Source organism: Phalacrocorax carbo, chromosome 3 (assembly GCF_963921805.1).
Source record: "Phalacrocorax carbo chromosome 3, bPhaCar2.1, whole genome shotgun sequence".
In the NCBI taxonomy this organism is placed as follows: domain Eukaryota; kingdom Metazoa; phylum Chordata; class Aves; order Suliformes; family Phalacrocoracidae; genus Phalacrocorax; species Phalacrocorax carbo.
The window spans coordinates 41,029,803-41,055,953 of record NC_087515.1 but is presented as its reverse complement, the minus strand read 5'-3'; the positions used below and the strand labels follow the sequence as shown (position 1 = coordinate 41,055,953).

Below are 26,151 nucleotides of genomic sequence, written 5' to 3'. Positions count from 1 at the left end.
TCATGAGGCCTGCAGGTTTTTTTTAGTTTATAACAAATATACACGTATCATAAATTTAAACAACAATCCATGTTTATATGAGCATATAATATTTCTAGAAATACATGAATACAAATATAAACCAATAAAAAGTAAACGTGGACTCAGGATGTCAGCAAGGCTGTGAAAAATTAAACTATTGACATTATTTATGCAATGGCACGTCACTCTGTGTGCTGGGTGGGTGCAGATGACGCAAAGCACCGCTGCTGCAGGGAGCAAACCTTTTATCTGTGAAGGACATGTATAGTTTGGCACACGTGCTCTTTGCCTCCCCTCTTACAGGCCGCTCCAGGCAGCTTCATTATTCAGCAACAAAACAAGCAGCAGCACATAGTAAAAAGAAAGGAGCAATGGCTTGGTTGTATTATCACTTAACTACAGAAAAATAAAACCGGACTTTTCAGAAGCGTGTGGTGTTGACCTGACTAGCTCCCATTGGAAATAGCCATAAAAATTTAGATATACTCACTGGTTTTCCACCAGTTTCCTCAGTCCATTGGCCACAGCCTGGTATCTATTTTAACTGGTTTATTCTTCTTCCATCTTCCATGTTAAACCTGTCCAAGCGGGGATGGCAGTCAGCCTCCCCAAGCGTCTCTCCACAGCGGTGGCAGCACCCGGCCAGCCCTGCAAGCTCCCGCCACATACCCTCATAAAGCAAGGTGGCCCTTGTTCAGCAGTGATGTCTGCCAGCCTTTCTCTCTGCTTTCCCCTTTTCTCTGGGCTCACTCTGCTTGGGTGAAAGAAAATAAAATAAAAAACATCCCCACAGCGTATTTAACCCAGGCCAAAGCAGCACATGGGATGAGAGCCCAGGGAGAAGAGAAGGGAGAGCAGGAAGGGAGTGTTGGCCACTGTCATGGCTGCTGGGGCCTCCTGGGTCGCAGGCCGGGTTGCCCTGGGGGTGTCCTCCCCCAAAACGTGTGAAACACCTGAAAACCACCTAAAAAACATTTGAAAACACACCTGCCCCCATGCTCCCTGCTGCATTTGGGTGAGTATGGCCCGTGCCTGAGCCTAGCAGAATTTGCCACCGAAAAATGTAAAATAAATCAATTTTTTTCCTCAGAAACCCTGGGGTCTTGGGGAGGTGGCTCAGGTGATGGCCCTGTCTTTCCTGGCACCGTTTTGTTTTCCCTTCATTTTCCACCCAGCTGAATAACAATAAACAGTGTCATTTTGATATGATGTATTTATATTTACATGGTACATTTTAAAGCAATAGCTACACTGATCATACATATTAGAAACAATAAAAAAAGAAGTTAAGAACTAAAATGTACATCATACACTTGTATATATATTTTTTTTTACACAGAGGTAAAAAGGCTTATAAAAATCAATACAACAGGGTTTTAACTTTTAGTATATAGATACAATAATGATGAGGCTTCAGGCACTTTAATTTGTTAACGTGAGCAATAGCTTGGAAAAAAAAAACCAATAACCCAAAAAAACCTTTCCACAACAGAAAAAAAAATTTGGTTAATGTTTTGTTACCACAGATACAAAAATAAAATCTGAATAATTTCTCTCAAATGATTGATGTCAGTATTGCAAAGCTGACTGGGAGAACGCTACACACTGTTCAGCAGCAGTGTGGAAATTAAGGAGAAATATTTACAAAAAAACACCCATTTCTATCATTGTGCCCTTACACCACTGCCTTCACAAACCAAATAACACACGCAGCAAAATCTACAAGTATTACAAAAACTCAAGACAAGAGGGAGGAAGGAGGAGGGAAAGAAAAAAATTTTTAAAAAGGGATTTTTTTTTTTTAAAAAACCAAACACCTTTATTTCCAGACATACAGGAAGGCTTGGAGTATGTCTAACTTTACTTAAATAAATAGGGGCACTTCAAGACCGGACAAAAAGCTGTAAGATCTTTTTGTAGTGTTGTGCTTTAAAGAGAGAAGATCTTACAGATATTTGTTTACATGAAACAACTTTGAGAACAGAAATAAAAGGAAAAGGTTGTTCCATTAATTTTTTTTTTTCGAGGCTGGCTTGATGTTTACTAGACACCATTGAGAGATTTGTCAACTGCTTTTAGGCACAAAATATTTATGTTTCATTCAGCAAACCCAGACATATCACCCAGAGTGTAACACTCCATCCCTTTTCCACTATCATTCTTTTTTTTTCCCAACTGAAAAAATCCCCAGCAACTGCTATGAATTAAGCCTACCGAACTCTATAGTGTATAAGCACATTGCATACTTAATACATGGTTGACTAAAAAGCTGTGATTAACTCTTAGAGGAACCGTTGGGACATTCCACCAAGAAAGAATGGCAAGTGTTCCTTTTACATTTATTTGGCAAATTAATAAAATAAAAAAAATTCCTCTCTTTTAAGACTGATGTCAATGTGCAATAGAGGGAGGGAAAGGACATGCGCCCACTGGCAATTTACTGCAGAAAGAAATTATGGCAGGAACAGCAGTGCCAGCTTTGACAAGCCAATCCCTAGCTGCCTCAAAGTATTCAGATTGTACTATGCTAGTTAGAGCTCACTGCGCTAAATCATTTTTTTTTAATAAAAATTATTTGGCTATTCCTTGTAATATATTAGAAAAATACTCTTTTTCCAAGCTAATTACAAGCCTTGTACACAAGACAACATGACATTAAAAAAAAAAATTAATCTTATTCTGCTGTATGCACCTTATGCATCCACTTGATAAATCTGGGTGGTGAACTGGGGAGGAGAAAAGCCAGGGAGATGCTTCGGTCTGGCTCCTGCAAAGACTCACATGCTTAATCCAACACACAGACTCACAGAAACACCGGTTGCATGTGCAATACGTCGAGACATATGTAAGCATCTGGAGGATTGGGATCACAGGTCAGAAAATAGAAGAGGTGGTTAACATCCTGGCTTTGATTTCAAATACCTGTTTAGAGTGCTAAATGTAGTTTCCTACTGTGGATGCGTATGTTCTCATGCTCATGTATTATACAGAAAAAACCCAAACAAATATGATTTTTCCATATAATCCACACGTAATGCAGCATTTCCCCAGAATTGCCATAATAGTGCTTTTGACATTGCATTGTTAGCAATTCTTTGCATAACAACAATTTTCCTCATCTGGAACCTTAGTGTTTTATTCACAGATCATTACATGGCTGGCTAATGAAAAAGTTCCCTTTCTTCTGGGCAGAACTCTGAAAACACAGTTTTATTTTTCCAATGTTATTTAGGGAAAAAAGAAAACACTAAAATTTAAGTTTCCCTTTCAAGTAGTGGTCTGAAATGGTTACAGGTAAGCAGAACTACCAGATTCTCAATGGTTATGTGACTATGGTAACTGAGCCTTGCTTTCTGTTCACAGAGCTTTATGAACAGAGAAATAATTTAAGATGTTTGCTGAAGGAAATGACGATGGACTCTAGAAGAGAAACTGCAGCTTAGATGGCTAGTTTGGCTTTGAAAAACAGAACAAAAAACCCAAAGAAAACCAGTGACAGAAATACTGTGTTGTGGTACAAGTTTGTTACTAGCACACCTTCTATACAGACACAATAACTTGATGGCAAGTTAAAATATCTTTCAAGTGAGATTTCATTCACTACACCACCCCATTTCTAGAAAAGCCAAAGCTTGCTAACACGCTGATGGTACCACACAAGCGAAGGCAAGACAGACACAACCCGGAGATGTTCTAAAATCCACCACCATTTAAAGCAGTTCTTCTCAAACTCATTTTAACCGAAAAAAAAAAAAACCAAACAAAAAACCCATGTACAAGACAGTCTGTTTTGATTACAGATTAATAATACAAAAGTCTATGCTGTAGATTAGTTAGTTAGAACACTTGATGAGCAAATCAATGCAGTGTGAGCCCCAGACAACTGAATGTAAAGTGATCCAAACTGGTGATTTCTGGATGCTGTTGGGCACAGTGGCTGCATCAAAATGAGTGATCTCAATGCTCCAAAACCAACGTGTTCCTTGAACTACAGGAAAAACGTAACACTTTGAATACATCTGTAGTCATCCAGCAGCTTTGTGTTTTCCACCACAGCACCTGCACATGATCCCACAGTGGTAACAAGCCCGAAGCGGCAAGTAACAGCACATACATGGAGCAATGAAAGACAAGGCGATAAGGGCCATCCACCGGAGGCAAAACATTTCATCACTGGTGTCGCACGAGCAAGGATCTGTATAGTCTCCTTCTGGATCGGACATACAGTGATAGAGCATAGTGTCTGCGCACCACATACAGCTCACTCGATGGATGCATGTCTTGACGCGGTCTGGAGCATCCTGGCATTGACCCCGTTTGTTCTCCTCATGGTTGAACATGTCCCTGCAGTACACGCACCGTGACCTCTCACCATCTTCCTTCCGCCTGGGCTTGAATTTGACAGGTTGAGTCTTTATCACAGCACCCTTGATATCCTCACCCAGGTCAAAGTCTGAGTTGTCTACATAAGGATAAGTGTATTCATGTTTTGAGGCCTCACTTTTGGCAAAGCGTACGTAGGAGTCCATATCATCAGGATCAAAGTTCTTTCCTCGTGCTGGGGCATGGCGATAGTCCTCATATCCGGTCATCCAAATCTTTTCCCGAGGATTGATGCGCACTATCTCCTCATCATCATCTGGGAAGTTGACGTGCCGGTAGGATCGTGGTACTGACTGTGGAAGTAGGGATAGAGATGAAGAGGGAGAAAAGATAAACAAGCTCACTTTGTTATCAGCAGTTGCTGTCTCCTTGCTTAGTGAAAAGTCAATATTTAACAATTTTGTCTTTCCTTCTTTGTTCACCCTTCACCATGACCCATCACAGAGTTTCAGCCTTTGGCTCAGGAGTGAGTACAACTGTCAAGGCCATTGTAGGTGCATGTGGTACAACGTAACATGTTAAATCACAGTGGAGGCTCCCCCTTTTTTTATTTTAATAATTGGAAGGCATTTAAAACTAACTGAGAAGGAAAGGGGGAGAAAAGAAGAGGGGAGTCTTTCGGGGATGTGGGGGGAAAACCAAACACCAGTCTTAGCTACGGCAGACACAGCCCTTTAGGTGGCAACACTAGGAAGAAACCTTACTTGTTCTAGATGGTAGTGGTCAGAGCTATAATGGTCGTGAATGTGTCCACGAGTGCAAATTCTTCGATGTTCGCAGGATGCAGGAGAAGCCAGAGTTCGCACAGGCTGTTCCCTTTTTTGAGAGGAGTTAGAGGAGCTATCTGTAGCGTTCTGTTTTAAATGGAAAGGGGGGAGAAAAATTGTCATACATTCAGCTGTTACTGTGCGCAGTATTAAAATATATTAAGAGATATTTTGCCACTCACTGTCCTCATCCACACCTGCAACACTGGTAACACCTGACAGCAGGCAGCTTCATAAAGTTTCACATAAATACTTAAGAGAGGCAGATCTGTTGCCAGGCCATAAAAGCTGTCGCCGCACACATGGAAAAATAATATGCCACAGCCTACCTGTGACATATTCACCAACACCACTAGAATTTGCTTGGCATGTTATTTGTTATACTGGGCATCGAAGGATGATGAGTGTTCATGCTAGAAGCTACCTCTGAAGAGCAAAGCTAAGTTCTGTTAAATGATGCAATTGTGTAAGTCCTGCAGGCAGACTCAGACAGAGCATATGTGTGCCCAGGCTGTACCCCACTAGTTACCCAGGCTACAAAAATACTGGCAATTTTTGTTAACCTGCTGGCATCCCATTAAGCCAAAAACTCCTTTACACGTTCTTCTCCAAACACTCACCAAATTCCAGTTCATCATGGGCTACGTGAATAATCAGCTTTCCTTTAAAAACTTCAGGGTTTTTTTTTTCCTCATTTTGTCACTAATCTCTAATGTGCAATGAATGCTACTTGTGTTTTTATACATTCCTGGCTCATGGCGAGTGCTTTCTTTGGGTTAATTAGTTACATCATTATACAGCAACGATCATGAAAGGGTGAAATATCATGCAATAACATGCTGTTGCCAATACCTGCAGCTTCTTAACATACGTATTTCTCCTCCTGGAGAAATACACAGTGGTGGACCAGTCTTAGCCATCCTCTCTCCATAGCCCTTCCTTGGATAAAGCAGTTTCCATACAATTTCTAGACATTCAGGATTTTGCCCATTAATTCTTTTCACAGATCAGTTGGGGTTTTTCATATTACCATGAATATCAGAGGACAGCTGTTAAATGTACTGACAGATCAAGAGCAGGAAAAAGAGCCTCCATGCACAACAATCAGAACTGTAACACTGCACGTGCCTAAAATACTGGTGCTTTGAACTAAGAAAAATATCCATCCCTCTCCAATTAACAAGCTGTGCTGCACCTAAGACGAGTCCAAGGGAAAAGTTTCGATTTGCCACAACACTTGTATTGGTAGTGGGAGAAGACTGGTTTTACCTGAAAAACCTTCTCTCCTTGTCAAGAATGCGCTCTCTAAATATTATTTTCCAATGAATCTAACTAGACACGTCTCTTACTCTAAGAATACAAGAACGCTCGTTGTGGATATTTGTTTATTCTGAAAACAACGCTCTGCAAGGCTCTGTGCAAATGTGAGCACACCTTAAAGCATTACAACACAAAATAGAGGTTGATCCTCTTTAACCAGTATAGCACTTAAAAGCACTGAAATCCCACCTTACTTTGTTGAAAGCAAATATACAGATCTGTTTGCAGTGTGACGTAAAGCCAGGCCGGGTTATCTGAGAGGTACAACAAGCAGGATGAATTTTAAATGGCTGACCCACCTATTAGGAATAGGCTTTTAATGCATGTGATTGTTTTGGTGGCCTTTTTTTTTTTTTTGTTAAACAACTACCTAGAAGCAGAACAACTCTTAAGATAGTTAACACCACCTCTAAAATGTAACTGCACTGATATTCAGCCTCTTTTTAAGAAGTGATTTCATCAGTCCAGTCTTCAGAACTTATTCGACAAAGGCACTTCAAATCTGGGGTTTACACCCTTCAAAGCTAGTTCCTGTGTCTGTAACTTTAGGTCCTACAATATCTAGCACATTTTGGGGACATTTGAAAAGAAAACAAGCAGCTTCTACATGCAAGCACTTCATAATAACATTAAGCTTTCAACCTATTTGGAAAACCTGAGAAGAGTTAGGATTTGATTACAACAGCCACCTCATACAAGTGCCTTTTTGCAGACTCAGATGCCAGGCTGTAATTTAAGCTTCTCAGAACAACAGAAAGGCACACACCCCATAGTCCGGGCAGTCTCAGACTGCAGCATGCTCTCAAAGTTAAACTTTGACTGGCATGAACCAAAAAGGAGGCAGGGCCTTAACATGGTGCTGTACCAGCCAGTAGGACCCTTCAGTTTCACTGGAACTGTGGCTGAGCCCTGCTGGGACAAGCCTTTCGTGGATACACTCTGAAAACATCATGAGTGCTCATGGTCAAAATAACGAGGCCTGGGAAAATTACCCAACTGGAGGAGGTTGCACATCCTGGCCCGCAATTCCCTCACCCTCCTAGATGAAAATAAAAATCCCAAACTGGATATAACTGCTTGATAATCTCAGCAGGGCAGCTGGGAGCTATAACCGGCCCTCCAAGCAGCGTGCTCTTTGCTGCCTCTTGGGGAAGGCAGTATTTCTGCAATAGGCGATTGGAAAAGAGGCTGTAGTGATTTTTATCTTGCCCGATTCTTATCTACCCTTGCCTTGCTCCACACCTTATTCTCCTTCAGACCCGGCAGGGCAACTGAGCCTCTCCTCCACATGTGTTGACATGGCTACAAAACCTGTTTGCAGCATACCACAGAGGCTGCAGCTCTGGCCTTTACTTTCACCTTATTAAAAATTGCTGCATTTTCACGTTCAATGTCCTCAGATTAGAGGGGCAGTTTGCCAACACAAACACTTAGTCTAAGCGTCCAGAAAGGGAGAAAGCAGGCTATCAGAGACTAGGTCTCTGCTCACTCATCCATAAAAAAGTTCATGCTGCTTCCTAGTTGGTGACACTAAAGGCAACTGGTTGACAAACGTGGTGTCTGCAGGGTTACCTTGCTGACCATTGGCTGGGGTAAGCACTGCTACTTTCCAACAAGGTCCCCCATCAAAGCTTCAAACTTCTGTAGGAGAAGAGAGAAGTCGCTTGACATGTAGGAATAAATGGTTTGAAGATGGGGGAAAAAAAGGTAGAAAACACCCTCCTTCCAAGCAGATCACCAGTGAATCCCACAGGCTCCTCACCCTCACCAGTACTGGTGCGCATACTCATCAGTGATCTGAAGACAGAGATGAACAAGATGACACAGTTTTCTGATGAAACTTAACTCAAGCGAGTAAAAATGAAAACTGACCCTGAAAACTTGCTTAAGAATCTCATAATGCTGAGAGATTGAATGTAAAAAAAAAAAGTTACCCCTAAAGTGCAAAGTCACAGAAACACCTTGATCTGATATGTACAATGATGCACTCTGAGCTAGCCATCGCTGCTCAGGAAAGAGGTCTTGGGGTTAAAACAGACAGTGACAGTGTCAGCTTGGTGGCTCAGCAACAGACTAAAACCAAACAAGCAAAAAGAGCAGCATCAACAAAGATCATCAAGACATTCCATGCATCTGCTGTGCTACCCCAATCTCTGTGGTTCTGGCCCCCCCCTCCATCCTGTGTCAATAAGGGTATTTCCACCATGGCAAGCTCACAGAGCATGGTCAGGACAACTGAGGGCATGGGACAGCTTCTTGACAACAGCTAACTAAATAGCCTGGGTCTTTCCACCCTGGATAAGAGATGCTGGAAGGGACCACAAAGACAGGAAGAGTAGTCTACTGAATCGTGAGTCCCATGGGAACATGAGTAGGAAGAGACTATTCTTCTGGTATCCTGCAGAAGAAAAGATCGTGAGGTATCCGCTGGAAGAGGCTCAGATACGGCTCAGACAGAGGAGGTACTTCTGACAGAGCCCACAGTTAAAACATGGTTCAAGAAGCCATATGGAAACCCTCTGAAGAGAGTAAGTGACCGAGGATCAAAGGCACAGTGATGCTCAGGCCTTCAAAAGCGTACCGTTCTCTCAGTTACCACTCCTCTGGGACTGAACCTGGACTTGGTGACCGGTGAAAATCAGGCACGTTCTCAAAGAAAAGGCATTCTCATCTTCAGCCAAGTGGCTCTACGAACACATGATGGCAAAACCTTATCAGTGCTGGAAGCAGGGAGCAACTTCTGTCTCCACAACAAGACTGGGTCTTGGCTGGGATTTTCTACTACCAGCATAGCAGTGAAGATTTTGGGAAGGATGGTGGAGGGAGGAGACATGAGTTGCAGGTCACCCAAATACAACACGCTTGCCTACAGGAATACATCCAGAAAGGATGTGGTCTCCAGAGCCAGCCTATTTCACCGATAAAAAAACATGTCCCAAACCATCGAGCCACCAGTCTGTCAGAGAAACACTGTCTTCCTCTAAAGCCTGTTGAAACCAGTCCAGCTCCAGTATTTGTTTTTGAGGGGAAACTATTGAAAACATGCCCAGTAGCCACATAAGAGAAATGAACCCAAAACTAAAGTTGCTGGAACAGGGAGTCCGGTAAGAAACTCTGTTTCAACATGCTCTCAAATGCTCAATTAAAGAAATTTGTGCAGCATATACTAGAGCTTTGTGATTGCTATGGCGATCGTGAAGTCTTGTGGTTTCACTGCTTGGATAACAAAATCATTAATCATGACCGTAGTAGAAATTTTATAAAACCCATACAACACATTTCCTTTTGCAAGCGAGCTGTATGTATCTGAGCGAGCACACATACTGCATGTTTGATATGGCTGCTCTGAGAAACAACACTGGGCTTCTACATGCAAATGATTGCACTGTGATCATTTAAAAAAAACCAAGTGTCCTTCTTTCCCCCTCAGACTTTCAGAGGTGACTCATTAAATTAAAAAAACCTAATCATTAGTAAAGAAGATTATGGTAATGATTTACTGCTGTTTACTTCTCATTGAAATGGATTTGTTACACAAGAACGGCTGGCTAATCAGGTGCCTAAGTAATATTCTGAGATAAGTATCTATCATAAAAACCAATGAGAAAAAGAAGCCTGCTCCTGCTCCTGAACTGGACTGACCACCTTGCCACTAATGGCTTTACAGAATAGTTTCACCCCGTGTGATGCAACATCCAAGGGTGACTACAAAAAAGAAGAAAGATTATCTCAGAATTATGAAGCAATACAATCTGTGGCAGCTTGTCAGAAATCGATTGCTCGGGGGGAAATTATGGAGCTCTGTCACTTGTAACTTCCAGAAGTGCTCTCAGCCAGCTAAAGCATTCGCAAGTTTGCTGTCAAAAATAATTGTGTGTCAAGCAAGACAAGATGATTTTTTTTTCCCTCCAGGATTTCAATGGTTTCATGAGGTGGGGAGGACAAGGGGGAGTAGAAGTATCATGATGATAAACAAGTAGTTTCACAAGTAATGGTCCTAAAGGAATCAAAAACCCATGTCAGCCTGGCCTTTGCAAAGCACAAGCCCTCTATAAGATGACCAGCTCTCTACTGCCATGCTCCGCTTTGCTCACTTCACACTGCTGGGCAAGCTCGCTCACTGCATCACCCATATCTGAGGGGGACTGTCAGCACGCAGCACAGAAATACAGAACTTGGTGGGGGCTCAAGGTCTCATCTTTACCACGGCAGCCTTCTGCAACAGCCAAACCTCCTTGCAGAGGCTCTTGTGTTCACTTCGGGAAGCCTGGACACATTAAAGAAGAGCCCATCGCCATCTCGTCATCTGAGAAGACATCCTCGCCATCCCCAGGACAGGAAACCCAGCTCCCTTACCAACTCACAGCCTGAAGATGAGCCTGGAAAAATGACAGCCAGCAAGCTACATCCTCCCCCAGGCAGTAGCCTGACCACCTCCGGCTTAAGGCTGCACGATGAGCTCCTGGAGGCAACCAGAGCCCTTTGTGTGCCCTGCCTAGGTGCGATCCCTTGGGAGCCCTGGCACAAGCCAGCTCTTCTTCACTTGGCTCTTTCATTTGCTGCAATAAGGGAAAACACAGCTATGCTATCAATACAGAAAGGAAAAATGATAAAGTTGGTGAAACGGTACAGCAAGCGAGCAATACTGAGCTAAGCACCAATCTGAAGTTTATCTGCAGAGCCTCCGCTGCTTATGAACTTCACAAAGAGGAAGTCTGAGAGTTATTTCGGATGCATGGCAAAGAAACTTCCACCTTTCCAAAGAAATTAAGATAAAATACAGTCTCCAAGAACTCCCTCAGCTTAATCTTGCCAGAACAAGTACTTCCTTTCCCCTCCAGCTTCTTTTTTTTAAGCCTAAAGAGATATAGCACTTTTGAATTTCACAGAGAGGGGAACAGCAAAAGTCCTAATTTTTGTCTCAAAACACATTTTTCTTTCTATTCAAGAAAACTAGAAAAGGAAACAGTTGACATTTTCCATCCACCCTAAGTGTGCCCCGTATACTCAGGACAGCCCACTTCAAAGGGGGCTTAGATTATCTAAGTATTAGGAAAAACGTTCAGTGTGAAAAATCTTTTAAGATTTGAGACTCCTGTCTCCTGAGCACAAGCTTTTAATTTTTCATGACAAGGTAAAGCCACGGAAGAAAATGCCTTTGTCAAATTTCTGTTTGTTTCCTATCACTGAAGACAAGACAAAAGTTGTATTGAAGAAAATCAGTTCCATACATTTTTGTAGATGTTGTGACACACTCATCCACTGAGGACCACTGGAGCTGAATCTAGTTCTATTCCCTAGCAAAGGCTGAAGGAAAAGCTTCATGTTAGATCATATTCCAGTACAGTTCAAAGACAAACTGGCTGTATACAACCATTACAATAAGCATGGATTCAGATTTTTCTATAACCAGAACATGACTATAATTTCTCAAATGTTTGGACTCTTTCCTAGTCATCTCTTACACAAATACTAATATAAAGTGCAGAAAGCTAGCTAGTTTTACTGCTTTTTTTTTTTTTTTTTTGTAGTTATAGCTTTTAGTGCCAGAAAGATGCTGGTGGCTGTGCTGCCTTAAGTCAGCAAAACTTACAGAACATTTACAAGGATTCGGTGCACAAGATCATCTCCGTTAAACTAATGCTAAACCCGATTCTGGCATCATTGGTCAGTTCTGCACGGACCACAGATGTGGCGTCATGGCTCGCTTCAAGGAGTAAAAAGAATATATGAGAATCAGACATGGCTAAATGATGTGACAAACACTCAGATGTGGTAAGGGGGAAACCTCAGTGAGATTTTCCTGTTTTACTACTTGCCAGTGTTATGAGGCGTCAGACGCATCTATGCAAACACAGGCATTTGAACAGATAAAAAGAGAAATGCCTGCAAAACTCAGAGGAGGGCTGGAGACAGTACCCCATTTTGCTCAGACTCAGCCCAGGACCAGAGGCTGTGAGAGGGTCCACACAGCATTTCCTTCCCACATGATACCCCTCGCCTTGCCCTTACTGCACCACTGGGCTAGAGCACCACTTCAATGGAAGGAAAAGTCTGTGCATCAGGTACTCACAAAGGAAAACCAGCATGTTGTAAGGGGGAAAAAAACCCAAACCACAAGCCCCAGTTACTGGGGCTGCTCCGCAGGCAGCACAGCAATCCCACAGCACAGTGGTAAGAGTGGGACGGCTCTGCCTACCCATGAGGCGCTCATGTCCTCACCAATCTGGAGACCCTCTCCTTTCCAGGACTCCTACATTTCCTTCTTCATTCCTGTAACTCCCCCTTGCTGTGGCCTGATTGGGTTTCTCCATGCTGAGATGAGCTACATCGCTTCAGTGGCATCTTTTTTCCTAAAGGTGAGAACTGTTTAAACCAACCACTTGCTTAAAACCACCTAGGGACAGAGACAGGCTTTTTCTTTTTGCATAAAGGGCTCTGTTAATCTGTTTATGCCTTGGAAATGACATCTTGGTGTAGATTACGGCATTGTTGGGAGGATCAGCTGCCCAATATTTGTGTTCATACAGCTCTGCAAAGATTAGCAAAGCCTCCCTCCTCTAACAAGTAATATTAGCCACATTACCACAGCTGTCCCCTGCTAAGGCCATGAGAGATGGCCACCGAGGTCTGTGCGACTATGGGGAGGTGACGGTCCCTGCTTCCTCCTCCCACCAGTCTCATCACCTGCTCTGTCCACATGCTTGGGTGGAGAACCATAGGAAACCAGCCCAAAATAATTTTCGTATCAGCTCCCTGACCCCAGCTGACCACCTGTACAGGCTTGTGCCCCGATGGCACAGGAGGGTCTCCAGGCAAAGCAGGGGGCAGAGACAGGGGTGTGTGCAGAGGGACGTGGGTGCCACCTCCTCTTTAAAGTCTTCTGTTTTTGACCCACTTGTCATCAGCATAGCTGCAATTAATTTTTAAAGCACTAGCTCCTAATTTTAAGGTGCTAACAGGGAACTGTGCACATCCAATGCTGCCGAAAAGCTTTCCTTTTGGAAGATGGGTAGGGATGCTAGGAAATAAAGAAGCAAAGCTCAGCCAGAGGGTGTTGAACTCTGGACACACACAGGGGATGGCAAGAGCCTGCGCTGCTGCTGAGTGCAGCCGAGAACAGATGGCTCCACATAACTCACCACTGAACTGCAGCTCTTCAATACAGAAATTTCCAAGCAGGGGGGAGGAGAAAAATGCTAATGAAAATTTGATTAGCTAAGCTAAAAGAATCAGTGCACCTAATCCATCATTAATATCTCTGCTATGTAGAAATTCAACACTTCAGCCTTTAAATTCAGCAGCGTGCTCCTCCTATGTAATATAGCAGGTTACAAATGGAGGGGGAAAAACCAGTTAAATGCAAACTTCCCACAGCAGACTGATACGATATTTTAAGAAGTCAGTTAGGGGTCATTTATTCACACAGTTACGAGCATCCATGTTATTTTAGCTGGAATTCATCACTAAAATAGAATCCAACAGCTGATGCAAACTTTTAAAATACCCTCTTCACATGCACTGCAAATATGTCAGGCTCCACTTAAAAATGCAACAGTACTTATTTACTTCTGCCTTTCCTTCTCCTTTTGCAGACAGAACCAGAGACAGATGAACTGCTTCCTATAATCACTTTTGATTTAATTTTCATAAAATATTTATGAGATGTGGCAAGCAGACCCTTGGCAAAACACATTAGGCAGGTGAGGGAAGGAAACAGGGCTATTTAGATGCAGTTGTTTATAATGCATTTCTGTGCTGGGCAGAGGTCCATTTTGAGCTCCCTGAACTCATGTATCATATATTCTATTGTTCATCCTGAGTTACTACCAAACACATTCCTGGGGGTGAGGGGGAGTACCATCCTGAGGTATTTTGTCAGTAAGAGGTTTGGGGTTTTTTTTGAAAGGGGTGAAAGGGGGATCCCACCACTTTAAAGGAAAATCATTCTTGAAGCCTTATGTAAAAGCACATTTCATTATTTAGCTTTACCAAACTCCTCCTTTTCCTTTCCAAACTCTCCAAATAAAGAAACCCCAAACAAACAAAAAACCTATTTGCAAGGATGCAACCAAATTATGGTTAAACTAGCAAAAGTTAGGTACACACTCCAAGAGGCTTGAGCTCTGTGGTTCCCTCACCCCCCCCCCCCCCCCCCCTTTCTACCTGTTACATGAGTCAAGAAATTCCAACCAGATTTGCCAGTGTTTAAACAGCACGTGGAAATTATAGGCTCTTTCATGAAGAGCAGGGCAACATGGTCATTTGCCCTGCAGTTCTGACTCAGTCCCCTTCATGTCACTGCCAAGATGGATGCTCCAGTGCTGCACCAGGAGCCAAAAGCTTTACCCCTCTAAATTATGCAGAGAGGCTGGGGCCAAGCAAGGTTTGCCCGTTCCAGGCCCGCATCCCTCCAGCTCCACCAGCACTGCTGGGTTTCATGCTGGGTGGCAATTCCCTAATCCTTTCTACCGCAGCGCGGGAAGTTGTCAATCATTGCTCTGTCCCCCAGCCAAGGCTGCCTCTTTCTAACTGTGTTTACACCCCGCACAGGCTCCGCTCTGCCTGTCACCTTCAGAGGTGGTGCCCAGGGCCAGGCAAGACAGCCCAAATCCAGCCAACATCCCCGGTGCCTCCTACCACAGGTGCTCTGGGACAAAGCGTTTTGTTCAAACACAGCAGCAGGAGAGATTGCAGCTTACAAATATAGCTGCTTGCTGAAAGCAACTTCCTTAGGTTGCATATTAAAGTAACAGAAAAGGCAATTTTCTGTATTTGCAAAATTTTCAAGCACCCTGCGGCCAAACAAGAACTATACACTTCAAAGGCTAACTGCATAGCCCAGATTAAAGAAGGAGCCTAATGGCAAACTATAGTAATATCAATTATGTATTTCAAGGCAAGGTCATAACATCTGGCCAAAACACACACCCATCAACACTGCCTCAGCTATCCTGTCGTCTCCTTCTTGTCTCCATCAAAGGATGAATTTGGCAGTGGCAACATGAACACTGCCTCAGCTATCCTGTCGTCTCCTTGTCTCCATCAAAGGATGAATTTGGCAGTGGCAACATGAAGGAGGAAAATGACATTAATACTAAGCCAGGCTCAGCCACGTGTGCAGGAACCACCTTATTTGTACCATTGGCACAAGCACAGCTAAGGTCTGCAGTGAAGCTGTCTTGCAGAAGGTGGTGTATCCATGGCCAGGGGTATGCGGCGAATTTCATGCAGCACGATGAATATTAGCAGGGTGGCGGACATTTTTTGCCGCCCGCTTAGCCGATCACTCTTACAGTTTCCCTTGAGCCAGCACTTCTGCTTCTCCAGCCCTACAGCGAGCTGGCTCGAGGAGCTAAACCACCGGAAGAGTATTCACTTTCTTTTATAGGGCTAGCTTTTGGTTCACTTCCCCAGGCTGGCTCAGCACGGGGTCAGCTATGCTGGTAAAAGGGGGACAGCAGGAGCTCCTCTCCGCTCCGGTGGCTCTCAGCAGCTGAGGCTGAGGACACATCAGTCCAGTTGCATCCTCGACTGTGGTTTCACACATGGTGCTAAAATAACCCCTGCAACCTCATTTCTGCTCCCCCACGCCAGCTCCGCTTTTGGCACGGCTGGGCTGCAAAAGCAAGGTGGGGGGGAACTGAGCTGGCTGCAAAATAACATGCTTTTCACAGACATCTTGCCTCAAATCAGGTCCCCCTTACATAATGCTGAAGAAATGCCTGGGGAACCACAGCTGAACAAAAGCAAGGCCAAAATGAGAAGATCACAAACCCAGCCTGTGAAGCTCCATTGACAAGCTGAGGTAGGCAAAACCGCCGTGCTGCAAACACGGAAAAGACGAGCTGTACTTGCGAACACTCCTCCTGGCTGACTGAGGGCAAGGGATCAGAGCTATGCAAGGGAAACAGCAAGGACCACAGTGGCTGCTTTGGGGAGAAACAGAAAATCCCACCTTCAGCAAGGGGTCCCAGGGATGGCTTTGTTGGCAGCCAGCAATTTGGGCTCTACCTCTGGACGCTTAGCCCCTGCATCCCGCCTTTATCTGGGCTGCTGCTGTTGCCTGTGGGGCCACATGCTAAGTCCAACTACTAAGCTGATCCAGGTTAAAAAAAAAATCCTTTAAAAAAAAGTAAAGAAAAAAAATCTCTTCCCCCTCCATTTTGCTGTATGTTAAGAAAGAGCAATTTCATCTTGGCTATGTTTTGTTTCTGACACATTTGTGCCTTAAGCACACAAATGCACTAAAAGCATTCAGCTCCAGCTGAATTAAAAGGGAACAGGCTCATAAACAGCTTCACACTTTAACTCATCACATAGTTTAAGTACATTACTACACAGCCAAATTATTTTTTTCGGAAGACAAGCATGCAGCTATCTGACTTCAAGTGTGAAATGGTGCTACAACACACGCAGATCACAAATTAATCAGCTAGAAACTACAGCTAGGGAGGCACTGGTCAATTCACCTTTGGACAAAGAATCCTGTATGGAGGTTTGCTGGTGACCCTTCTCATCCTGAAGCTTCAGGTGACTGCACATTACAAGAAAACAGGCTTTCAGTAATCTGAAGATCACTTAAATGAATGCAAGTCTGGTTACACATAACAAAATAATTAAATAGAGTATAAAACTGAAAGAGCTGGCACACTAAAATATGCCACCATATAATCATTTAAGCACAGGGAAAGGGGAAAATGGGCATTAAAGAAAAAGAAACAAAAAAACCCGACAAAAATCTCCCTTTAAACTGCTGGGGCAAACTGAACAAAACTCAATACTTAACTGGTGCGCAAATTACAACACTTACAAGTTCTGGCAAGATACAGCTATAAGGAAACTTCCATCACAGCAGAAGATCAAATTTCAGTTTCCTGCAGGATATATCCCAATCCCAGCGCAGGACCAACTCTTGTGTCTATGTGGGAACGGTACAGAGCCAGAAAATACACTATAAAAACAGTCTTGTGAGGAAGAATTGTGACAAGAGAAATTGCTTACCCTCAGCAAAGTAGCTGAATACATCCAAGTCGCTACTATAATTAGCAACATAAAAAATACACGACAGTGAGACTTGGAATATCTGGTAGCAATACAGATATTTTCTGCTTAATAATTTGTTACCAAACAAAAGATGCTCCTCGCCTTGTTCACGCAGACACCCCAAACACACCAAGCTGTCAGTAGGCTGATATTTGCAGAAAAGGACTGCTTCCCCTATTTTGGCTGCTAACGTAGGGGGAACGGGAGAAATGGGGAAATTACATCCTTTCTTTTGGGTCTGGTTTTCTGACAGCAAACACTTTTCGGCTTCCTCCACAAAGTGTACGCAGGTGCATGTGACCAACCCAATTTCCAAGCACATTCCCATCATCTCCCCGCCAGCACAGCGGCAACTGCCGGACCCTAGGGAAGCACTGAAGTACTGGTTGGGTGATCCCGTCCTTGCCAGGGACTTAGGAATTTGAAGATTGTGCGTGTGGTAAAATAACCAGGCTGATAGAGTTTGGTTTAAGAAAGAAAAAGTTTTATTGTTTTGAAGTCTTAGACTGAAATGTTGCCAAAGTAACTGAACTTCAGTGTATCAAGAAAAGCCTGCTTTGCCCACCAGAGATTGACCCAGAAGGAAAAAAAGTAATAAATACAATAAAGGAATACATAAATTGTGCAAGCCCTCTACTTCCCCCTCCTTTCTTTCAAAGCAAGCAAATAAAGCTTCAAATCTACACCACAGTTCTCTCTCCTATCAGTTCCCCTTAGCTCTTCACTTGATTGATATCTCGTGAATCTGTTATACACAGAAGAATAGATCTTATATGCTCAGTACCCCCACACCACAGTAATTTTTGTACTTCTGTCTGTCCAGACCGCAGGCTGCGAGTAAGCAAGGACAATCATAGGCTGAAGTAGATAGTAATTGCCCCTGCGGTTTTGAAGGACTTGAAGAAAAGCGCAGCTGCCACCCCAGATCACAGCAGCGATGCCTCCTTCTCAGTGACAATCGTATTAAATTGCCAGAGTCAGTATAGCTTGCTTGTAGCGGTAGAAAGAGTAAGAAAATAAATGGGTTGATTTCCAGCATCACTTAAAAGAAACAGGAGGTCCTGAAGGAAAGGGAGAAGCACAACACCATAAAAAAACCTGACAGCCAGAGAAAAATTTCCACTTGACTTTCCCTACTGAAAAATCTCTCTTGAGCGTTGGTGTCCATTCCCATTGAGTGACATGAATTTGTTGTGGGCAAAGTTAACCTGTAGAAAGGCAGGGGAAAAAAAGGCATAAGAGGAAAGCTAGCCTTAAAATAGCTGGATAGTCATGAACTTTTCACTGTTCTAGTGTCATCTCTCCTGCCTCCTGACCCCTGGCATAAAAACAGGAAGAATTCCCCTGAGAAGCTGGTATACTCTGGTATTAATGGGAGGAAGAAAAAAATAATTAAGCTACAGATAAACCAATTACTTCAGAGTCCAGGACTACCTTGGTAGTCAGTATGCTGGAACAAATCAAGGCAGATTTCACAGGACTGAAGTGCGAAGCGCGAAAGCCATGTTCAGACATGACAAGCGATTGCTAAGTTGGTGCTGCACTGACTGTTCAAGTGTAGGATGGGGATGCCCAGAGCACTGTGCATAACTTGAGAGACTCAACTCTAAAAATTATTAATAAATCTCAGTCCAGTTCATTGCTCAAAGCCAGGAAAGGCTTTTTTTTTTGTTGTTTTTTCTTTTTTGAGGGAAGGATTTAAGCCTGCTGGTTTCTGCGTGTGAATTTCTCTCTTCTTGGCAAGTACTTTTTTTTCTTTTAAAATCTGAATTAAATAGCTGTGGTTTACAATGCAAGCCCAAAATCCAGACATCAGAGGATGTGGCTAGCAGCAATGAACCCTTTGGCCCTACATGCACAGTACAGCTGGCTGCTGAGCAGGGAGAATAATATAGGTAAGGCCATCTAGTCCTGTCACTGTGGCAATCCCCTAATCGCTTTGCTCAGCCTCACAGAGCAAACAAGGTGGATTTGCTCACGGTGACAACCTAAGCACCACACCCCACCACCCCCGTACAGAGCTCTGCTCCTCCAAAAGGCATTTTTCCTTTCTGTTACTCTAGCTTAGCCTTAAGGAAAAGGAAATTGCAGACTCTGGTGGCTCTTTAATCCCTGAGCGCAACTTGCGAAAGAAATAAATCTTGCAACTTGCTGCTTCTCTACTCTCGGCAACATCGTTTTCCATGGAAGGGTGGGACAAGAGATGCTCCAGCATCACACACTTACAAATATATTCCAAAGAGTAATTGGACTGGGTTTCTACATGTCTATTTTGAAGAAAAAAGAGCTACAGTCATTCTTTAAAAGAACCATCTGAATGTGAAACGACCAAGCCAGCAAGAAAAATTAGATTTAGTGTTTATCTAACTAACATAAATCTTATAAATTTTAATAGTGAGGCTGTAACACGCTTGAGGCCCAAATGGGAGATGAAAGTAGGGAAAAGGTTTCATGGAAAGGCAGCAGGGAGAAATGTGGGTTTTTTTTATTAGGAAACCAGAAGAGATGCAAGGAGGACTATAACATTAACATCTGCCACAATCTGCACCGCTACAGTGGAGAATGGGTAATTGTGTCTGTCTCTTAAACAACTGGCATCCAAGCCACACGACAAACTTCCTAACTCAAACATCCCCGAGCACAGGAGTACGCATTCATGCTGAGAAAAAGGCATGAGGGGCACAGGATCGCTTCAAACATGCAACTTCGTGGTGAAAATATGAGTCTGAAGACTTCTGCTGGAAGCCCGAGAATAAAAGTGGTGGCAGTCGTGGCAGCAAGATCTATCCACATAACCTTAGTGAAGCAGGAGAGTATTTTTCCTATCTTGCAGTTGGGGAACCAACGTATGCAAGGTCTTAACCAGGAGCCAGCAAGAGAAGCAATGGATCGAGTCTTGGTGTCTTGAAATGCAACCCTGTAGCTCAGCCGTGTACCTCTACATCATGCCTGCTCTACCTGCAAAATTCTGCAAGTCTCATTTTGAACAAAAACTAGGCTTTCTAAAAAAATTATTATTAATTATACGAAACAGCTATGATTGTAACATCCATATAAAACTTAGTAAGGTTGAGTTTTGTTGTTTTCTCCCTTATGTTCCTGTTAATCCAGAAGGGGACTGCAGTCTTTTTAAGTTCACAAACCAGACCTAACATGGGAGCTGTTGCTTCTCTGGCCAGCGGGTGTCTTTTCTGTAGTGCTAAAGCAGGAACAAGGCTGTGGATGTATTTGAAAAACACACGAGTGGTGTTTCAGCTCAACTGGTCATAAGGTTTTGAACAAACACCTCTGCTTTTTTGGATGGGTTGCTAAAAGAGACCATTTCAGGCACTCTGCAGACTCTGGAAGATATTGACCTTTCTTTCCTTGGACTCAATTCACATTTTTCACTTCATGGTCATGTGGGATTATTATCTATAATTGAAAGTAAAAGTGTAGATTAAGGAGAAAAATTTGCACAAGAACTCAATTATACAGCAAACTCTGTGGCTGAGGAACTACAGAATATATTCAGTCCTTATTGAACATTATTTCTGAAATGAATGTTAATTAAGCAAGGCTGAAGATGCAGGCTGGATGGATGAAGACAAACAGAACAATCTCAGACTGTTGCAATGACAATGTTTCCCCCAACGGAGACAGAACGGATGGCTAGTCTTACTCAGATTGCATCTCTTGAGAGGACGATTTATAATGTACAAGACAGGAGAAATTTATTTGCTAACATATGGAAAACATTTATGGGCTCTACTGAGAATCTGGAATTAAAGAAACACAACTATGTATTGTTAAAACTTCTAAATGGAGATTTCATTTTAGAAATAAGCATTTTCCCCTCAAGTCAGTGACATTTATTTCTACATACTTTTGCTTTCTGCCCGGTCAGGTATGAATTTCAGAACAGGGATTTGTATCAATTTGTCTAGTTGCTGTAGGTCTAATTTACAGGAAGATTATTAGATGGTAAAGTACTGTTTTTAAAGATATAACCCATGCTTCAGAACGATGGATAGGGAGTGTATGCTGTAGGGATGGGGCAAGGTAGTGCTGCCCAAGTCATTGTCTTGGCACTCCAAGTTACAGTGATGGGAGGAGATAAGGCTACTGACACCAGTGATGCTTCCCAAGCAAATGCTCACGCAGCCACAGCTGCAGATAATTCATTCCTTTAGAAACAAAAAAAACCCACCTTCTGGTACAAGAAAAAGATCCTCCATTAAGCCACACAAGATTACAGCCTGAGAGAGCGCTCCACCTCTGGGACAAACCTTCTCTTCCCCATGAAAATAACTTGCTGAATGCCTGGAAGGGTTGCATGCTGCCTGATGAATAAATGAAACTGATGATGTACAAGATGCATGCACAAAAATATGCACAAAGTCATCATCCCACGGAGCTGTATCAAAGCTTACAGGATCAGGGACAGTATAAAAGCCCTGTGTCAATCAATATCCAACAGCCATGTCAGGGTCAGTGCTTATACGTAATGACGGTTGTTTTAAAGCTGGTACCATTACATTGGTGCAAACATCAGTGCTGACGTGCAAGATAAAGCTGGGGTGGCCATCTGTAAAGCAGCCTAAGAAATGTGAAGTTTTGGACTGCTGTGGTTGGACAGATCTTCAAGGAGGAGCAGGACCTCGGGCCAAATATTTGAGGCAGAAGCGCAGCAGCGACTGCTGGGATTTTCAGAAATGGGTAAATGACTGATTAAATGACTCAATCATGCAGATGCTTTTGAAAATTCTGCCACACGCAGTTAAGTTTATTCATGCATGTGTGGGAGAGGGGGAGGACTGTGAAGATTTTAATAACTACCTTAGGAAATAAAAAAAGAACAAATGTACTTTTTCTTTAAAACAGAGCAAAAGATCTCCAAACCTGAAAAATCCACTGCTGTGGCTGGGGAACAGAGCTTGCAGGAAAGTTTTAAAAAGGTTTTCTGTGCAAGGATGACCAGATAGACTATGATACACAAGTCAAAAAGAAGTGCAAAGAAAGAATTGAAACAGAAGGGTTCATAAAACATATCACAGCCCTATCAATTTCTTCCAGTCTAAAACCCCTCCATGCTTCAGTCTGTTATTTCTGGCTTATGCAGACTTCATACTCCACCATCACCTACCAGATAAATGGGAAGCTGAGAGCTTCAAAGAGCTTATGGCCTGCAGGAAAAGGAGAGACTTCATCCCAGTAAAGCAAAGAAGAAATATTCAGGAAAAAGATGCTCCTAAAGTCTAATTTTTGGAGTATGACAACAAAATCTCCCCAGTGTGACAGCTTGACCAATGGCACCACATGAGCTACCACCGTCGGTGTAGTCCTTCTCACTACTCAAGTTCACGCAACATGTGGAGAGAGCTGCCAGCCAGTGCACAACCCCGGTGTGAACATCCCCCTGGATCCCAACAAGGTGTCAGCTGTGGCTGAGGTTTCCCTCCTTGCTAATGCTATCAAGTAGCTTGCTCCTCCTTCTCCACTGAGCATCCTACCCATAAACATCTGCACAGTGGGGGGTTATCTATCACCTCCCTGGGGTCAAGTAGAGGGGAAAATCTCAGAGTTTCAGCTCTTCACTTTGAATGCAGGAGTTTGAGTGATTTTGATGCAGCTGAAGTACCATTCATCTAACTTTCCCAATGTAAAGCAATACCCGCTTAAAGGCAACAGCTTCTTCCTCCTGGTAAAAAGCACCATACAAGTTTAGAAGTCAATTCTCAACCACAAGATTGAGCTTGTGGTGAAATACAGGAGCACTCCCAGGTCCCTAAATGTTAGTCAGTTGGATTTTCACAAAAATGTCCTTTCCTATTTCCAAAGGCTACTTTTCCTTGCTTTAACACTATTTCCATATTTAACCCAGCGAGAGTTGGCACACACCTGCCCAAGGCACATTTCGACAGTCATCCCCTTTCCAACAAGCACAGCAGAGCCGCACACAAGTCCAGCGCAACACGCTGCCCCAGCAGAGCACAACTTACCCAGCAAATCTGGGGACAAAACATTGGTAAATGGCTCTGGCTCCCACGGTGCCTCCCCCCAGCCCGTTCCATCCCAGCGCCTATAAATCACTTCTGGCAGATAGTTGGGAAGCAGCTGCTAATGCTAGTTTTGCTGTGGAGTGCAGGAAGTCACCTTTTAACCCTGCCTGCTGTTGTTTGTCTCCTGGAGCTGTGACAAAAGGACAGATGCAGACAACATGCCAGCCATTGGGAGGATCTGGTCAAAATACAGCAGGGAACCTGCGCTAGTCCCATAGTGGTGAAACATCACCCTCAAGAACACCTTTCAGCTTCGTGAGCTTCCTGGTGCCTGTTTTCAAATGGCTTGATGCCAGTCCTCAGCATTCTCTCATTCACCCTAAAGGTGCAGGGAAGCATCCCAAAGGTGACTTTGAGTTTGCTGCTTCTGCACTGAGGATGTCCCACTTTCCACCCTCCTGCCATCCAGTCCCCACCTGCACCATGGGACAAAGAGGGCATCTGTAATATAACTAACGCATGTATGCATGTGCATGGGCTTCACAATCAGAGCTGAGCAAATAAATTTAATAGACAAAGTATTCGTTGTGAGTGTCTTGTTTTCAGCCCATGGAATATCCATGATAGGATTACAATTTCATCCAACATTTTGCCATCCCTCTCTCCCCCCCGCCTTTTTCAAGTGTGCAAGTGTAGTGGAACAGTAGCTGCTTCTGTTTCAGAAAAGCTCCAATACACATTTTAGATATTACCACAAATTAAATACAAGCAACTCACTCCTACTCAAGTCACTGCTGGTTAGGTAGATAGCATGCTACTGTGCCTTCCTCCAGCTGAAAAAACACTTGTTTGAACTTTGCACATTTCATGCACAGGCGAAAACACCTTTAAAGCTAGCTTTTGTTAATTGCAATGCAAAATGTCATTTCCTTGAGTATGCACCTGAGTAGCAGCCATCTACTCTAGCTTGTGTGATGCTTCTTAAGGACAAAGAGAGAGATATTAAGAGGTGTGTGCATCACTCAGGCCAAGCCACAAGACATTTGAGAGTTATTATTCGCTCACTTCTAGCCCTGACAAGATTGCTCTGCTATGTTTTTCACATGGTGACAGGAGGCCAACAGAAACCCACGGCTTTAACTTCTGTAAAGTATATACTTCCATCAAATAAAACACACCCACTGGCCAAACATGATGACGGCTGCAAGCCAACCCCAAGGCATAAAAAGAAAAACCCTTTCCAACCTGACCATGTAAACCAGAGTGTAAAAGACAACGACCTTGGGTGAGATGTACTTACAGTGAAGACATCATCATCGCCAACTTCGGCCTCGTTGTGAAGTGTTGATGAGGAAGTCGTAGACCCTAGAAAAAAAATAAAGTTTTTTAAACATATGACATTTCTATGTAACTTTTTTTATTTCTCACAAGTTTGTATGTTGTAGATGTGTAAGAGTGGCTCAAATTAAGGAATAAAACCCCATCTGGTAGCTGGGTTGGAAAGGTAAAATCTGAAAGTGTTTCTTGACATGCAACTGCATGGTTGCCAATGCTAATGAACTGTGTTAAAAATAGCAGTTACCATTTCCAACTACAGAAGACTTTCATTTCTGAAGAACAGTAAAGCTATGCACTAATCAGTGCTTGAGACTACATCCTCATCTGTCAAGAAACCATATATGAGTTATTCTTCACGTATTCCTTACATCTGGGGAAAATTACTTTTTATTTAAAAAACAAAACCAAACCGAACAAAAAAAAACCAAGCCAAACCTCACTTTGATAATGAAGAGTTAGATTGGATTTTTTTCTTCTAATTTCAGAATTCATTACATATTGTAAAGGTTTTCTCTGTTATCACCTATTTCTCAGAGAACCACCTTGCCCCACATAAGGGAAAGAAGCTGAAATGTGTAAAACCATAGACAAGAACAAAGTACGGGGGTGCAGTTCTCATTAGTAACATGGCATCATCTGGAACAGTGGGAAATCATATTAAAAAACCCCACCTTCCTCCAATCTCCTTCCCACCCCATGGGTGTCCCTGTCCAGAGCAGCCTGAGAGCCTGGTCAGCACCCACATCACAGAAGGGCAGCGGGGAGAGTGGCACACCACTGCTGGACTTGGCAGTAAATTTATGCTGTGGCTAAAAGGGGGTGACCCCTCTCCCTACCCCTGGCCAAGGATCCTGGACCCCTTTCCTGGCTGGCTTCATCCCCATGAGGCTGCCAAGGAGAGTGGGTGCAGCAAGTCGCTCTGATAGGAGGAGAAACCCCAAGTCAAAGGCATATGTTTTTTTGATGGAAGTCCACTGTTATACTGAATTAAGGCCACATCACATCCCTAACTAAAATAGGTGAATGGTTTGTACCATCCTCATTCTGGAAATTTTTAAAAATAATATGCTTTATATAATGCTATCTGCACCAGCCTTGTCTGCTCTCATTTGCATCACCATGAAGATGTGCAGAGCTAGAGTGCGAAAGCCCACTTAAAACACTAAGTAACGTGAAAACATTTGTGCCATTTGCTACATTAGCTTTAAAAGTAAAAAATCCAGGCACTTTACAGAGCTGCATAGGATTCTTCTGCTTGTGCACAAAACTCCTATACTTCTGATGCTACAGGGAAC

At 43.2% G+C, this 26,151-nt stretch overlaps 1 protein-coding gene across 2 annotated transcripts in view; it reads right to left on the bottom strand.

Annotated features, from left to right (window-relative positions):
• Positions 1 to 1,216: 1,216 nt before the first annotated feature.
• Positions 1,217 to 26,151, bottom strand: part of SPRED2 (sprouty related EVH1 domain containing 2) — a 66,473-nt gene continuing 41,538 nt past the window's right edge. For both annotated transcript variants that reach the window (XM_064446653.1, XM_064446654.1), the window contains exons 4-6: positions 24,819 to 24,883; positions 5,109 to 5,258; positions 1,217 to 4,697 (exon numbers count right to left, since the gene is read on the bottom strand). In XM_064446653.1, the coding sequence (XP_064302723.1) occupies positions 4,047 to 4,697; positions 5,109 to 5,258; positions 24,819 to 24,883 (866 nt within the window). In that variant the 3' untranslated portion in view covers positions 1,217 to 4,046. The remainder of the gene's footprint in view (positions 4,698 to 5,108; positions 5,259 to 24,818; positions 24,884 to 26,151) is intronic.